The sequence below is a fragment of the Anas platyrhynchos genome, chromosome Z (assembly GCF_047663525.1).
Source record: "Anas platyrhynchos isolate ZD024472 breed Pekin duck chromosome Z, IASCAAS_PekinDuck_T2T, whole genome shotgun sequence".
Classification (NCBI taxonomy): domain Eukaryota; kingdom Metazoa; phylum Chordata; class Aves; order Anseriformes; family Anatidae; genus Anas; species Anas platyrhynchos.
In genome coordinates, this window is record NC_092621.1 from 44,830,733 (window position 1) to 44,845,575 (window position 14,843).

At 40.4% G+C, this 14,843-nt stretch overlaps 1 protein-coding gene across 1 annotated transcript; it reads right to left on the reverse strand.

Annotated features, from left to right (window-relative positions):
* Positions 1 to 1,714: 1,714 nt before the first annotated feature.
* LOC101802994 (fructose-1,6-bisphosphatase 1) lies at positions 1,715 to 11,592 on the reverse strand. The gene is made up of 7 exons (XM_005017240.4): positions 11,357 to 11,592; positions 8,889 to 9,051; positions 7,228 to 7,320; positions 5,997 to 6,140; positions 4,623 to 4,760; positions 3,125 to 3,244; positions 1,715 to 2,114 (listed from the first exon to the last, which is right to left on the reverse strand). Exons 1-7 carry the CDS (start codon positions 11,524 to 11,526, stop codon positions 1,923 to 1,925), a joined length of 1,020 nt encoding a protein of 339 aa, XP_005017297.1. The 5' UTR covers positions 11,527 to 11,592; the 3' UTR covers positions 1,715 to 1,922.
* Between the last annotated feature and the right edge of the window lie 3,251 nt (positions 11,593 to 14,843).

The following is a 14,843-nucleotide window of genomic DNA, read 5'->3' on the forward strand; positions in this document are numbered from 1 at the left end:
ACTATAGCTAGATTAAAGTGTCTGCTGTTAGATACTGCCTGTCTGTTAAATTGGGCCTGCAGACGGAAGAGATACAGCGGTCCAAATGGGGATATGGAAAGCCAGAAAAGAACTGGAAGGGCTTCAAACTCTATTCTAATTAGTGTATTAATAAAAAGCTGCCCAGATATGGCTTTGAGGACAGATCAAATTAAAAACTTAAGGGTCTAAAGAAGTTCTGCACTGCAAAAAAAAGTCACATGCTTTGCTCTACAGGTAGCATGCAGAACCTCAAGGGGTTTAGAGTCCTTCCTAGCACCATGCCTGCTGTGCTGACCTTGGAGCCTTTTAAAATGCTACTGGCCATTTGCTAGAGCAAGCCAAGTGGGAAATGCTGGGGACAGGGCCACACTTTTTCCATGGGAAGTGTCTCAGCATGGGAGGCAGCACCTCCAGCCACCCCTAGCACCTTCACTCATTGTCAAAAATGGACAGAGACTTGCTCTTCCTCTTGAAATCACAATGAGAAGATAAAATAGATGCAAGGATGGAGGTTGGGTTTTTGTTTTGTTTTGTTTTTCTTTTACAAAAGCGAGGGCATGGCTATACCCCACCCCAGTGGCTGGTGTCTCACCTGACCAGGCAGAGGGAGCAGCCCTGGTTGTAGCACAAGCAAGAATGGCCTGTGAGGAAAAGCCCAGGGCACAGGAATCCCAGCTGTCCCACTACCTGGCCCACGGACCCCAAGCCCTCTCCCACACGATGGCCTGCTTGTTTCCAGACCACAGCTTGACCTGTGGAGGAGCGTGGGGCAACGCAGGGCCTGACACGGGCCTTCACGGCTTTGGAAGCTAGAGCATGAGCAGAGGAAGATCTGAGTGGAGATATTCAGGATTTTTCAGACACTATAAGGCATCTGCAGGTCTGGACTGATCCAGAAAGCTTGTGAATTGTGGCCATGCACTATACACAGACAGGTGGATGGCCCATCTAGCTTGCAAGCACCAATGTTGTGTTCCCAGCAGCATGCTCTGAATCAGCACATTAAATGTCAGTGTGCTTTCTGGGAATCTTTGCAACTTGCTTCTGCTTGTGCAGCACAATCCTTTTCTGTGGTAATGCGCTCTCAAAATAACACAATGAACATCTGGTGATGGTTGCTAGTAATGCGTAAGTTCATCTCCTCACCAAGCAAGCAGATTAATTTCTGGCAAAGATGGTCATACCATCACAGCAGAATGGTACCAAGCTGCCTACATGTGCCCTTTCTGCAATTCAGAATCCCTCTCGAATATGTCATGTTTTCCATCCATGTGTAATGAGACCTGATAGAGTGTCAACTGGCAATAATAATTGAATGCATCAGAATTAACATACACTAATGTATATGTTTCACAAATGTTAACTCTTGGTCAGAATAATCCCAGGCTAAAGTACATAGAGTAATGTCTGGGGCCCAGTAAGTATGTGTGAAGATGTTCATGTTAGCCTTTGTATTTATTGTCAAAGAGCTACAGACTGGTCAAGGAACAGCCACTCAGGGTATGAGGCTGCTGAGCCTTCCCCTCAAGATTTTCAAAAGAGGACAAAATCAGATATTCTGGTGATAGTCTGTAGTTTGTCTGAGAAAGTTTGGTCTTCCCCTGGTTACTGAATGCAATACAGTATTTTCTTGTAGCACAGTTTGTTTTGTTTAATTACAAATGATAAATGAAAAAGTAAACATATTTTTCACTTGCTTTTCTCTTAATGTTTCCTTTAATGAAATCTTTTAATGCCTTTCATTTCACAGTACAGTTGCACAAGATTTGACTTTAAAAATTACGAAAATGTGGCTCATTTGCTCTCTTGCTACAGAGGTCTGACAGTTCGGTCTTGCAGTACTGCAGTGTGTTCTTTGGTTCAGCTGTAAGGCATTTCTTTCTGACTGCAGCAAGCCTTCTTTACTTAGCTGAATGCTTTTTGACAATCTCAAGGTACTCCTTCACATCATCAGGAGATCCCAGGACAACAGGCACTCTTTGGTGAATATCCTCGGGCACTATATCCAGTATTGCTTGATGACCTGTTGTTGCTATTCCCCCAGCTTTCTCAATAACAAAAGCCATAGGATTGCATTCATAGAGCAGTCTCAGCTGTAGGATAAAAATCAAAATGGCAATGGTCAGTCCAGGCAATAGTGACAATCATGAAATATTTAGCATTTGGTTAAAAACCAGTCAACAATCCAAGTACTCCATATTTAACATAAACTTGTCTCCAGAGTTAAATTATATAGACTTTTCTTTTAAATACAAGAGTGAATGCTGGATTTGCCCAATTCAAGGACTTTCTCCATAGCTCATATTTGCATGGTGCGCTTTACACAGAGACAAAGCTCATATGTAAGACACAATCTTTAACAAGGCAGCAGATCATGTAAGCCTGTGTGAAAGAAAAGAAAAACACTGCCCCTGAGTGTGCCATTAGGTTTCTGTAATGAGTAACTGCATCTTATCTGCAATCTGAAGCAATAATTTACGGACAATTACAAAACAGATGAAAGGTCTTCGCTGAATAAACAGTGGCCTTGTCAGCCTGTAAGGGTGTGCTTTTCCATAAGGGACTGTCTGATGTCCTGCAGAGGCAGCCAGGCATGGTTTGTCCAGATGAGTCAGTGTCACCAAGTACAAGATGCAGACGTGTTTCTGTTTAGCAGAGCTTTTCTTATGGAGAACAATACACATAGGCCTCTGATATACCAGCTTGTAAATAGGAATCTCAGTGCAGTGTGGGATGTTTATTTTGCTTTGTAACTTTTCACTTGGTTGGGTATGGCATGATTTGGGATGAAACGGTATATAGAAGCCGGCTTAAATAGCACATCCCCTGGTATATTCCTGCTAATGTTCCATAATGTGAATATGTTTGGGTATAAAGAGAAATCAGTACAGATGACACATGTTAGCAGCAATGCTAACATTGGTGTGTTTTATACAACAGGCTGCTCTCACTTGTGACTGTGCAATGGGTGGCCATACCTGCACACCAGAGATGTAAGCTACCAAGCTAAAAGAATTACATTCTGGAATCATAATACTGATCCATGACAGTAAAATATCTATCTAATGTAGCGTCTTCTATAATTGCCTTTACATGGGTTTACCTTTCCTTTAGGGCTTTTGGAGTTAGCAGGATACAGAAAGATTCCTCCATACACCAGCGTGCGATGCACATCAGCCACCATAGATCCTATATACCTTCCGCCATATGGTGAACTGCCGTCCTACAGAAAGACATTTAAATAAGTGTAATTTTTGAGAACATCAGGTTAGTCTTCTTTTCCACCACTAAGAGAAGGGGCTCTTAGTGGTCCTAATGTCTAATTCATCCATATTGTAATTTGTAGTATTCCAAGGAGCTTTGGAGAAAAATTCAATTTCTTCCTTATTTTCTAAATGGGAAAATCCGAGGAAAAAGACAGACAGAAGATTTCAGGATAGATGAGTGGTGATACCAATAACAGAAAATGATTCCCAGCTCTCCATCGGCGCTCTAGCCCTTAGAAAATACTGCATTTCTAGTAGCAAAAAGACCAAGTGGTGGTAAATGATACTGGACTTCTATTGTAGTGCAATAAAAACATACAAACAAACAAACAAACAAAAAAACATAAATAATCCATAAATAATAAAAACAAGAAAGGAAGCAATCTTTAGTACTTCTTTTACCCATTTTCTCCTGAATTTACAACACTTTTGCTAACAAAAAGTTCATAGTTGACTACTAAAATTAGCTCCTCAATATAGCCCAGGCCGTACTTTTTATTATTCTAATAAACAGCACCTTAAGCCTGGCAAGATGCCAGAAGAAAATGCCACTCTGCCTTCAAAGCCAGGAAGTCAAGAGCAGCCATCAACATTTAGCAATAGTGAATGTTTACACTTTGCTATCCAGCTAATAACTGCAGTGATGACAGAAGGAAGGCATGAGAACAGACATGATTTTTATGGGCACTCCTGAGAGCTTCAGGCCTCCTGATAGTAGGAACCTGCATGACCACTAAGCAGACTTTGAAACTACACGAGGCTTTCAAGTGAGAGGCCCTTGGGAACACAGCTTGTGTTATCACTGAGCACATGGCCCACCCCTGCTCAGCTTCTCCATCTAATCAGCCGCTGCAGCGATGCAGCAGCAATCTAACACCTGTAGGAAACATGCTTTCAACAACAGATGAGCCTTCCTATCCAGTATCACTAAATGCCCAGTTTTGCCTCCAGCACCATTACTCAGGTCCCCAGCAAGGATGGGAGATAAGTAAGTAAATAAATAAATAAACAAACAAAATAGATAAATAGAAAAGAAAAAAAAAAAAAGAGGGAGTGTGAAGTACAATACTGAAGAATGGTGAAATATCTGGTCACATCAGTGATATTGGTGGTAGGGGGATGGTTGGATCAGGTGATCTTGGAGGTTTTTTCCAACCTTAATGATTCTGTGATTCTGTGATCAACTGCAGCTCTAACCAGCAGCCCTGCATATATACAGATGTATTTTAAATAGATAAAGAATAACAAGTTGTGGAACAGTACTTCATAACAGTCATTGATTGTAAAGTAGGAAATTAGAAGTGTAACTTGTCATCCAAAAGCTGGATCTCTTACCTCTGGGAATTTCTTCTTCTTGAGATACTCTGTGATTGCAGGATCAAAGTATTTAGCATAGCCCTCGTTGAGGCTGTAGATATTCCCCTTCTTTTTGATTTTTACATCCCTATCAACCAAAATGAATTCTCCAATTGCCTAACAATAAGAAAGAAAACCAAATTGTTAATATTAGTTGATCATTTATTTACAAAGTAAAAGCCAATCATACACACAACTTAGGAAAAATTCACTACAGCTTCCATTTTCAGTAACAATTCAGTACCTATGAAAAAGTGGTGATTGCAGTTCAGATGCAAAGTGTTTTGTTTATCCATAAAACACAGAGCAGGAATCCCAGGGTCATGCAAAGTTCTTCATGCTACCATTCCAAGCTCTCTTTCATTTTTCTGTGCCAAAAAATGCTGTTGCCTGTAAATTTGTTTAGCTCTCTGCTCTGTTGCTAGACCTATAATCAAAGTGCAGCTCTGAGGAATTCAGAAACTGACAGTGCCAGCTGGAGCAACGTGCAGATATCTTCAGATAGCTATACACATTAATAAACTCCAGTTTGCCATAGCTTTCACTAACTAGAAGCCTGGAGTGAAGAGAACTAATCTCCGTAACCAACAGCTGGGCTCTTTCATTTTCACTGATGTAACTTTCAATGTTAGTGCTAAAAGCAAAAAAAATAACATGCACACATGCACAAAGCTAAATCTCCTATCTGAATATAAACAAAAATACATGCAGCTACGTAAACTTACTTAGCAGGGAGCACCACATTATATATCCTGCTGCTTGACCACTGCAGTTTCTAAAAATTTAATACAGGCAGGTGGCACGTGCCGATTAACTGATGATGCTAAGATGGTTCACTACGGCTGTGGTCAATATGCCTTTGATTTTAAAATTCCTACGGTCAATGCATTCTAGAATGTCTAATGCATCCACACACACGTAACTTACTCTTTTACTCATCATGGTGAGGCCTGAAAACATAAAAGAATGTTAAATATTGCTGCTTCTTCAGGTTTACTAAGGTTCTAGCATCAAGGAAAAGACAGAAAAATCTACAAATGCATTCTGCATGGTTGAAAACAGCTTATTTTAAATATGACATTATCTGACACATGCCACATATTCGCTTCACTGCACAGACTGTCTTCCCATTGTTGAATCACCCACCTTGGCAGGCAGAGAGAATACAAAAATCTCTTGACATTATTTTTGACAGGTTGTTGACTTCATTTTTCCATGTCAGCTTTAATTTGGAAATTGTTCTTTGATTTTTTGATGGACAAGGCGCTCTTACGCTCTTACCTCTTACTACACAAATACCTTGTTACCCATAACAAACAAACAAACAAGCAAGCAAACAGAAGAGTTCCTCACCGGATCCAGCATAAAACAGTTGACACCTCCAGCAGAAGTGGCTAGTACCAGCATCGTGGCACTCCCATAGAGAGCATAACCAGCTGCCACAAGATTACGCCCTGGTTGTAAAGCATCTTTCCCTGAAGGTTCCTCAGGAGTCACCTAGAATAAGAAGGAGCATAGCAAACTTCATTTTACTTCTTTTTTTATCTTTTTTTTTTTTTTTTTTCTAGCTGTTATGTAACTGGACTATTTGAGATAGGGATGGCCTTCTGCTTTGTACCCAGGCAACAGGTGTCACAAATGCTTCCATGAACTACAACTAGGATTCCTACTGGATGCGTTATATTACTGGATTCATTATATATAATGTACAAATTACACGGAGGAGACAAACACATTGATCTAGAAATGCTCTTATATAAGCCTGGTTGGAATGCAGGAAACAGGAAAGGATTAAGGAGATATTATAGAGCTGTGTGCCTCCCCGTAGGTCATGATGAACACAGCTAGAAGCAACTCTCCAGAGCACAGTTGAAAAGCAAGCAACAAGACATGACTCATGGAGTTCACAGCTGATCAAAAGCAGCTAGGGTTGTTCTGTTTTCCTTTGCTTCATATAAAAATGAAGTTGAAAATAGTTACTTTGAGGTGTGTGACGACATACAAAAGATGATTAAAACGGACAGTTGGGTGTGTTTTATCTGACTTACTGTTTCCCCCTTCTTATGACATGCAAGTCTGGTATTTCAAGCTCCTTCAGACAAGAGTTCTGCCTTTCACACTGAATTAGACACTTGAAATGCACACGCCATGTTTCAGCTCTGGTTTGTATTTGAAGCCTATCCTCGGGCTAACAGGACCATTAGTACAGAGAACAAGAAAACCGGAAAGCACATTCCCCAGGTAGATGACAAACACATGGTATTTTGTCTCTGTGAAGGTATCCATGAAATCTAATACCTGCTTTGTTTGTAAGGGCTAATTCCTCTAGCTGGCTAATTAAGCATCAGCCAGGCTCCCATGAACATGGAGGTACCTCTCATCTTCTAACACAGTGATGCAAATCCCTCACAAATGTGTTTTATACAAGTGTCTGAAACAACAGATTTATTTAACTTAAAGCCTGTCCTGAAAGCCTCTTTTACAAACAAGTTTAGTTAGATTTTATGAAGTCTTCATATGCAATTATGAATTACCAGAAGTTGCACAACAATATTTTTTCCTGCCTTACATGAAAGCATTTTACCTTTCTATAGATGCCAAAGATGGTCCCAATGGAAACAAGACAGTCAATATTAGATGAGCCATCCAGAGGATCTATGCAGACTATGTATTTACCCTAGAAAATACAAAATAGAGAGCAATAAGGTTAGTGACATTTTTTGCCTCCCTCCCCCAAATACAAGAACTTCAGTATGTAAATATTCTTGCACAATTTCAAATCAATATTAACTAAAATGCTGTTATAGATTATGAAGGACTGGAATTCCAGTAATATTTACTATTCAGGCTACATTTTCTCATCTTTAATAAAATTGCTTTCTGAATTATAAGGAAAAAAAAAGACGTTTTAAGAAGATCAGTGTGTTAAGAGCTAAAATTAGAGGTACCAAAAAAATGACTTTAACACCTGACATTCATAAACTATGCACTTCATTTTATTGCATATTCCACTTCAAAACCCTGTGCTCAGAACTTACCTTAGCCAGTTTGTGGTCTTATCCTATATTGTTTTTTCCTTCCCATCCCTTGACCCCCTCTCTCCTCCCCCCCCCCCCCCCCCCCCCCTCAAAAAAAAAGGGGGGGAGAAAAAAAAGAAAAGAAAAAAGAGAACGGTCTCTGCCCGTTGCTGTATATGGATTCCTGCAGGTACAGGAAATTGCTGATACAGGGAAAATAGCTCATTCTGCTCTACCTATTAAATAGCTTGTTTTCCCCTTATCTTGCCTACAGTCATTTTAATAATCATGTGTATTAACAGTGTTTGACTATTTGCTCTTCATTTGATTTAACCCTGTATACCTTTTAAGCACAAAAGTACTTTCCTCTGCTATCATATGGGTAGAAATTCTGATAAAACCACATTAGCTCACAGCCTACAGACCCTCAAAGATCAGTGAAGGAGTCATATTTGTTCAGATCTAAAGCAGACTTTGCTCATCCAATGCCCATGGAATCAATTTTCAGGATTTCTCAACAAGGAGCAAAAGAGATAACTGTTTTGACAAAACAAATGTGATGCCTTCTAAATTAGATTAAGTTTTTTGTTTTCTTTCTCTCTCTATATATATATTTTTTAACTCAGATTTTTACACAATAGAATATTAGCCAGGAAAAATGAACTATGATCATTCAACAAGTGTATGCAGACTTGTGCACATAAGTAATGCCTAGGCCAAAAAGTCAAAATTTTTTCTTGTTTCATTGTTGTTAAGTCCTATTTTCATGGACTTCTGTGAGAATTTGCTTAAATTAAAAAGCCCAAGATCTGATCTGCACTGAACAGATACTCAGTCTTTTACTGACAATTCTGCTTTACAGAAGTGCTGGGTTGACTCAGAGCATAGCTCTAGAGATCTGGAGGAAAAACCATGAATTTTCCCCCACAAATAGGAAAAAGTGGGGTAAAAAAGAAGGTGGAGAGGAACCACAGAGAAAACAAATTTAAAAAAATATGTCTTGGGAAAAGAAATGACAGAAAGAACAAATGCTGAGGCAGAGAAACACACAAGTAAAATATAATGAAACAAAATAAAATTCCAAGAAACTGCTCATATTTGCACTTCCAGAAAAGTACTTGTTCTCTGAAATTTTCAGCTCAGTTTCAATTTCTTACATTTGAAGAAATACAATTGTAATACAACTGTAATTTGGAATCAAGCACAAATAGTTTTTAAAGCTACCAACCCTTTTGTCCGCTTCCACTATTACAGCATCTTTGTTTTCCTCTGACACGATGACACATGTGCTGAAGGATGACTTGAGCATATTAATCACCAGATCATTGGAAAGGATATCCAGCTTCTTTACTTGATCTCCTGTCACATTGGTAGAACCAGCAATTCCATAGCTAAAGTAAAGGAAGGAGAGAGCATTTAGTCAGAGCAGGGCACTATGCCTTCCTAAGCATCCCATTTCTGGCAAGGTAAAGCAAGACGGGATGATATCTCAGTTTTTCAAAACTGTGTTTTATTTACTGTCCATTGGATTCTTGCTGAGACCTGCTAACATCATCTGTGTTGTGGCAAATCTAGAAGACATCAAATGTGAGGAACACAAAAAAGGGGATCATTTTTCTACAGACTGTATACAGGCAGACATAGCCAGAGCAGGCTGTGAAGGCTGAATTACAATAATTGTGTTACTTTACATTAACCATAAAACCTAAATATTCTCCCTCAATCGTAGCCTCCAACAGCACAGCTGTTTATCATAAAAAACTAAGATTTGCTAGAAAAGTTATACTTAAAAAGTAACAATGACCCTGACTACACTAGTTACACAATAACTTTTCTCTGTAACTTGCTCTTGGTGAGCCGTATCACACTCGGATTTCAGAACAAATATTTCGCTCTCACTTAAATCAACATTTCTACGGTTCAGTGTTTTCAGTTTTGGTTTTACGCAGTAAGCATTTCTTTGGGAGTAAAGCTGAGAAACAAACACGGAACACAAACGCAGTCCCGACAGCTAATCAGAATCAAGCCATCTGGCATCAGGAAGTACAGGGAGACTTTGCGATAGGCACTTTTGAAAGCACACAGAACAGAGAGCGGGAAGTGTAGCTCTAAGAAGAGCAAAACGAGACCATGCTCTGCACACATTCAGATGACTCTTATGTACTTTAGGTACAGTGCACCAGTTACTCCCAATACTGGTATTTCTGGTCTTCAGCAATAGCGCTGCACTCAGGAATACAACAATGTACTGCATTTCTTTAATTTGATGCAAGAGAAAAAGAAAAATACCCAGAATAATTCTCTGTCTGTCTGTCTCCGTCTCTGCCACAGCAGCTCAAATGCTTTTCTGCATCTGATCGTTAGGCAAGGCTGTGGGCACAGATACCAAACCTGTGGGCAGCTCAGCAAAGCAGCAGGAACAGAACCTCTGGGTGTGACAAATCAGGTCACTGATGGGAAAACCTGGTCTCTTCTGACAGACATAAGAGGCATGGGAAGGGGCTAGCACATAGCAATTAAAAAACTATCCCAACCATTTAGAATCTGAAGTCAAAACAGAGAAAAAAGTTCAAATACACAAAAAGCAGGACTTTTTTACTGTCTCCTGCAGTTGCTTCTACTTTATTAACTTCAAATTTTTCAGCTCTGATGCTAATAATACTTTTTACAATAAAAATTACTTTGTATTGCTAGAGGCCTTTTGCTTCATATATTTTCCACTACATGGTACGTAGATGCAAATTCATTTTCTTTCTACTGCATTTTTCATTAAGTAATGAAGCAGCTCATGTCTAAACCCCTGATCAGCATACAGTTTGGCATACCAATGATATGTAAAATACCTAGGGGAAGTAGTTATTAACAAATAGTTTTGTTTTTAACATTTTGAGAGCTCTAATTTCCTCCCGATTCTCCTCCAGTCCACGCCCCTGGGTGTCAGCGTTGACTGGCTGACTGCAGACACTGCTGTTCCTGATGAAGGCTCTTGCTAAAAACTGACATTGCTATGGTGCAACAAAGAGAAAAAGAAAAAAAAAACAAACAAACAACCTACAACACTGAATTTGATTAAACACCTCATAGCACAAAGTGGTGCTTTGATTTTGAGCAGTTGGGTACTGAGGAGAGTAACCCAGCCATATTTTGGCAGGCTTCATCTTTCAGCCTGCTCCTTTGGGTTGCTGGCTCAAAGCATCCAGCCTGACGGGGGTCTGCGTGCAAGCCCATCACCCACCAAAGGCTGTGTGCCCTCTGGGTGAAGGAGCAGCACAACACAACACGCTCCTCTGGGGAGAAGCTCAAGCTCATGCTACAGCAACAGCTCTGGAGAGGGGAGGAGAGGAGGGATGGGTGGCAGGACAAGGAGGCATCTCAAACTATTTCCAAGTGCCTCCTGGGCTGCTGCTGATGGGCACAGGGATGGGGATGGGCATGGGGATGGGGATGGTGATAAGGATGGGGATGGTGATAAGGATGGGGATGGGGACAGGATGGGTATAGGGAGGTGGACAGGGATGGACATGGACATCAGGATTGGGATGGGGATGGACATGGGGATGGGCATGGGGATGGAGATGCACACAGAGACAGGGATGGACACGGGTTTGGGGATGGACACAGGGATAGGGATGGACATGGGGATGGGGTTGGACATGGGGATGGGTATAGACACAGGGACAGGGTTCGCTCACTCACAGGTTGGCGATGCCCGCCTTGCGCACAGCAGTGGAGATGGCCTTGACGGCGGTGCAGAGGGAGTTGAGGAGCTGCGTGAACTCCCCGGTGCCCTTCGCCCGCCTGCCCTCCTCCATCACGAAGCGGGTCATGGTGATGACATTGGTGTCGAAGGCCGAGCGGTCCGTCATCCTGCCGACACCGCAGCACTGCCGCCGCTCCCCCGCTGCCCGCAGCACCAGCACCGGCCAAGGGGCGGGAGGGGGCGGGCGGGGTCTTCATGTGCCCACGCCCATCTCTGCATCAGGCCACGCCCCCTCCCGTGGTATATCCACAACTCTCCAAGGCACGCGGTCTGCGTTTTTTGGGGGGGTTAGGATATGCCCAGTTGGATAAACACAGCCTTAAATGATAAAGATGTGCACCTCTCAGTACATGTGCGCTGTCTTCCAAAGCACACTCCGTATCTCTGCCTCTCCGACATCAAAGGTGTGCATAATACCTTCTCCTGCAGGTGCGCACAACTTTGGCTTAATTAACCCATGCTCGGCATCACAGACACTCCGGAAAGCCTTAGGTGTTAGTAGCTGAAATGCTCTTCTGAAAGGGGCAGTTCAGTACTTCACATTCCAGGTGGATTTTGTAAAATTGATAAAGCATTGATATTAGCTCTTTCTTTAAGAGTAAACAACGATTTACAACCACATAAGACAGCTACACCTGTCCGTATAGTTGAGAACAATTAATAGTGAGCATCCCATAAAATTTTGTATGATTGGACTTAATCTAGTTAGAAATAAGTAGGCTAAAAGAGTCTGGAAATATATGACTTCAGGAAACAAAACTCAGACCTGCTGATTTGAGACAGTTTAGCTTAATTGTGATTAATACATCAATAACCAGTAGGAAGAGTTATACATTTGTGTATAAAAAAAATCAAGATCATATCAAAACACTTGCAATCCAAGGTTTAGTATGCATGCCTGAGGACTAAGCTCCTTCATCTCACTTGCAGGGCTATGCACTATCCTCACGTTCTGAACAGAAACCCGTGTTTTTATGGTGATGGTGAGGTGACTGGGGAAAGTGTTTTGCCTCTCCGTTCCTACCATGAAGTTCAGGTAGAAACAAACAATCTGTGAATTGAAAGAGCAGTCATTTGAAAGGGTGCTGGTTTCACAGTGGTCTATCCAGATGTGCATTTTCCACTGTGGGGAGGTAGCTTAATTATTTTTAGCAGTTATATCAAGTTCATAATCTTCTGAACTGAAGGCAACTTTGTTTACAGTAGATTAACCCATTTTCATATCCATGGCCTTAAAATACACCCGGACATTGGTAATTCTGGGGATTCTACTACCATGTTGAAAGTTGACTTCACGTTAAATAATTGAGATCAAAATTGTCAAGGGTAGACAAATTAAGAGAACATAAAGCTTAATACTATAAACTGCTTCTCACACAATTTTTCAGGCAGAATCTGCTACCCACAGATAGTTCCCTGCTGTGAGAACCAGCTATCCAGTCAAGATATCTGGTTATGTTTGTCTACATTAGACAGACACTATGGTATAGTTATATCCTGAGATGATTCCAATCAATTCCCAAACGTGTTTGTTAAAATAAAACACCACTAGCTTAGTCAATGTTATACCAGGGGCTTAATTTTTGCCTCTTTGTCAGTATTTTCACATATCTTAAAACAATGCAGAAAGATAACAGGAGCAAAATTATAAATGAGACAACACAAGTGTCAAAAGACCCTTGGACTGCAGAACAAATCTTTTAACTTCCTAAAACACATAGGCAATCCTACAGCAACCACGCTATGTGGTATCTATAAAGCCAGTATACGATTAAAAGTAGGTTCTACATCTTTTGAACTTTTCCCCTTAGAAACTAGTAGTTAAACATTTATTGAAAATGAATTTGTGGCGTTTGAGAAGAAAGGTCAGCACTGGTTGATTAAACATTGCTGAAACAGCTTACTTCTGGATGGAAGAAAACATGGTCTTGTTTGCGAACAGATGACGTTCAACCAGACATGTTTCACAGCTGACTTAGAACTGTAAGCATCCAAAACCACAACTTTTTCTAAGCAAATTACTACGTTGAAAATAAGACACATGTTGATGAATAATTCCCAGATATTTTATGGTGAAGTTTTGCCTCTTGTAGTTTCAAATGACAGACAAAAGGACAATGGGAGTAAAACCCTTTCACAAAGACTTTTTCCCATGAAGTAACAGTGTCAACATGGAAAGGGTAGTCTTAGATCCCACTGTTGCTGAGAAAAATTCTCTCTGTGCAAAAGTATTGCAGTCGCAGAAGTTTCTTGCCAGCTGGGTGGGTTGAGGGTCAGATCCAACAAGTCATACAGCAGTCACTCACAAGACAGTATCCGTCCAGTTGCTCTCTGCCTTGCTATGCCATGATGCTTGGGACTGGAGCAGAATAAAGGGGATGACAAAGGCTGCCCGTCGTTTACTGCAGGAGATGGATCAGGAGGAATTGCAGTAGCATGTGTGGAACTTCACGCAGGGAAGTGACAGTATGTGGGAAATTCCCAGGCAGATTTCTGTTTAGGTAATCAATCTTTCATCTTTTTAGCTTCAGACAGTTCTTTGTTTCTCCTGCATGAATTTGGCATATGGGGCCAGAATACCTATTTTTAACTGTGATAACAAAACATATCCCATCTCCTAACACAGGTGAAATATACCAGAAAGCATAAAATTCAAAGGGATGTAATTAAGCATACAAATTGGTTAAACATTAATGTCTTGTATAGTAGCTGTAAAATGGGATTAATTTGTTATTACATATTAAATTACTTTGCCAATTGAACTAGAAAGTTCAGATTAATTTAAATCCTCTGGTAAGGCATTTTCCTGTACTGTGCTTGTATACTGCCCTCTTGTGGAAGTAGCGTATCAACACTTCTAGCATTTTGTGAAACTTGGCTCTTCTGAGAGTATATTTGCATTTCTCTGTAGGTTGAAAAAGCACTTAAAATGCAGACAACATATGCTGAAAATAAACTATACCTGCCTCTGAAGTACAAATATTGAATTGTAATTTTTATTGTCGTTTTAAAGTATCTGTATTTATTACTTATCCACAAGACTGCCAGGAAAACAGACCAGAGTATGTTACCTGAGTATTACTTATACTATCACTTTCTGTCTTATAAAATGTGTAAACTAAAAGTATGTTAAATAATCATTGCAAGTGTACATTGATTCAAAAACTGATAAAAAGCTGAGGAGTTTTCAGTACATTCTATACTAAGCTAAACACAAGGGAAAGTTATCGTGTTCAGTTGTTCACTTTGCAGAAAGAAATAATTTTTTGTCAACACTGAATAACATAAAGTCATGATGATATGACACAATTTCACAATTGAATAACCAGATGGAAAAATTCCTTCTACATTTAAAGAAGGAACCTAAAAAGTCAAGATTGCCAGACGAAGGACACTTGCTATAAAAGGTCAAATTCTCTGCTC

Bases quoted from the DNA above. Each gene is read 5' to 3' on its own strand.
- LOC101802994 (XM_005017240.4), bottom strand. From the start codon at position 11,526: ATGACGGACCGCTCGGCCTTCGACACCAATGTCATCACCATGACCCGC. The intron at 9,052-11,356 runs GTGAGTGAGCGA...CCTTTACTTTAG, and splicing joins AAGGCGGGCATCGCCAACCT to CTATGGAATTGCTGGTTCTA. The intron at 7,321-8,888 runs GTTGGTAGCTTT...TGTATTTTCTAG, and splicing joins TAGTGGAAGCGGACAAAAGG to GGTAAATACATAGTCTGCAT.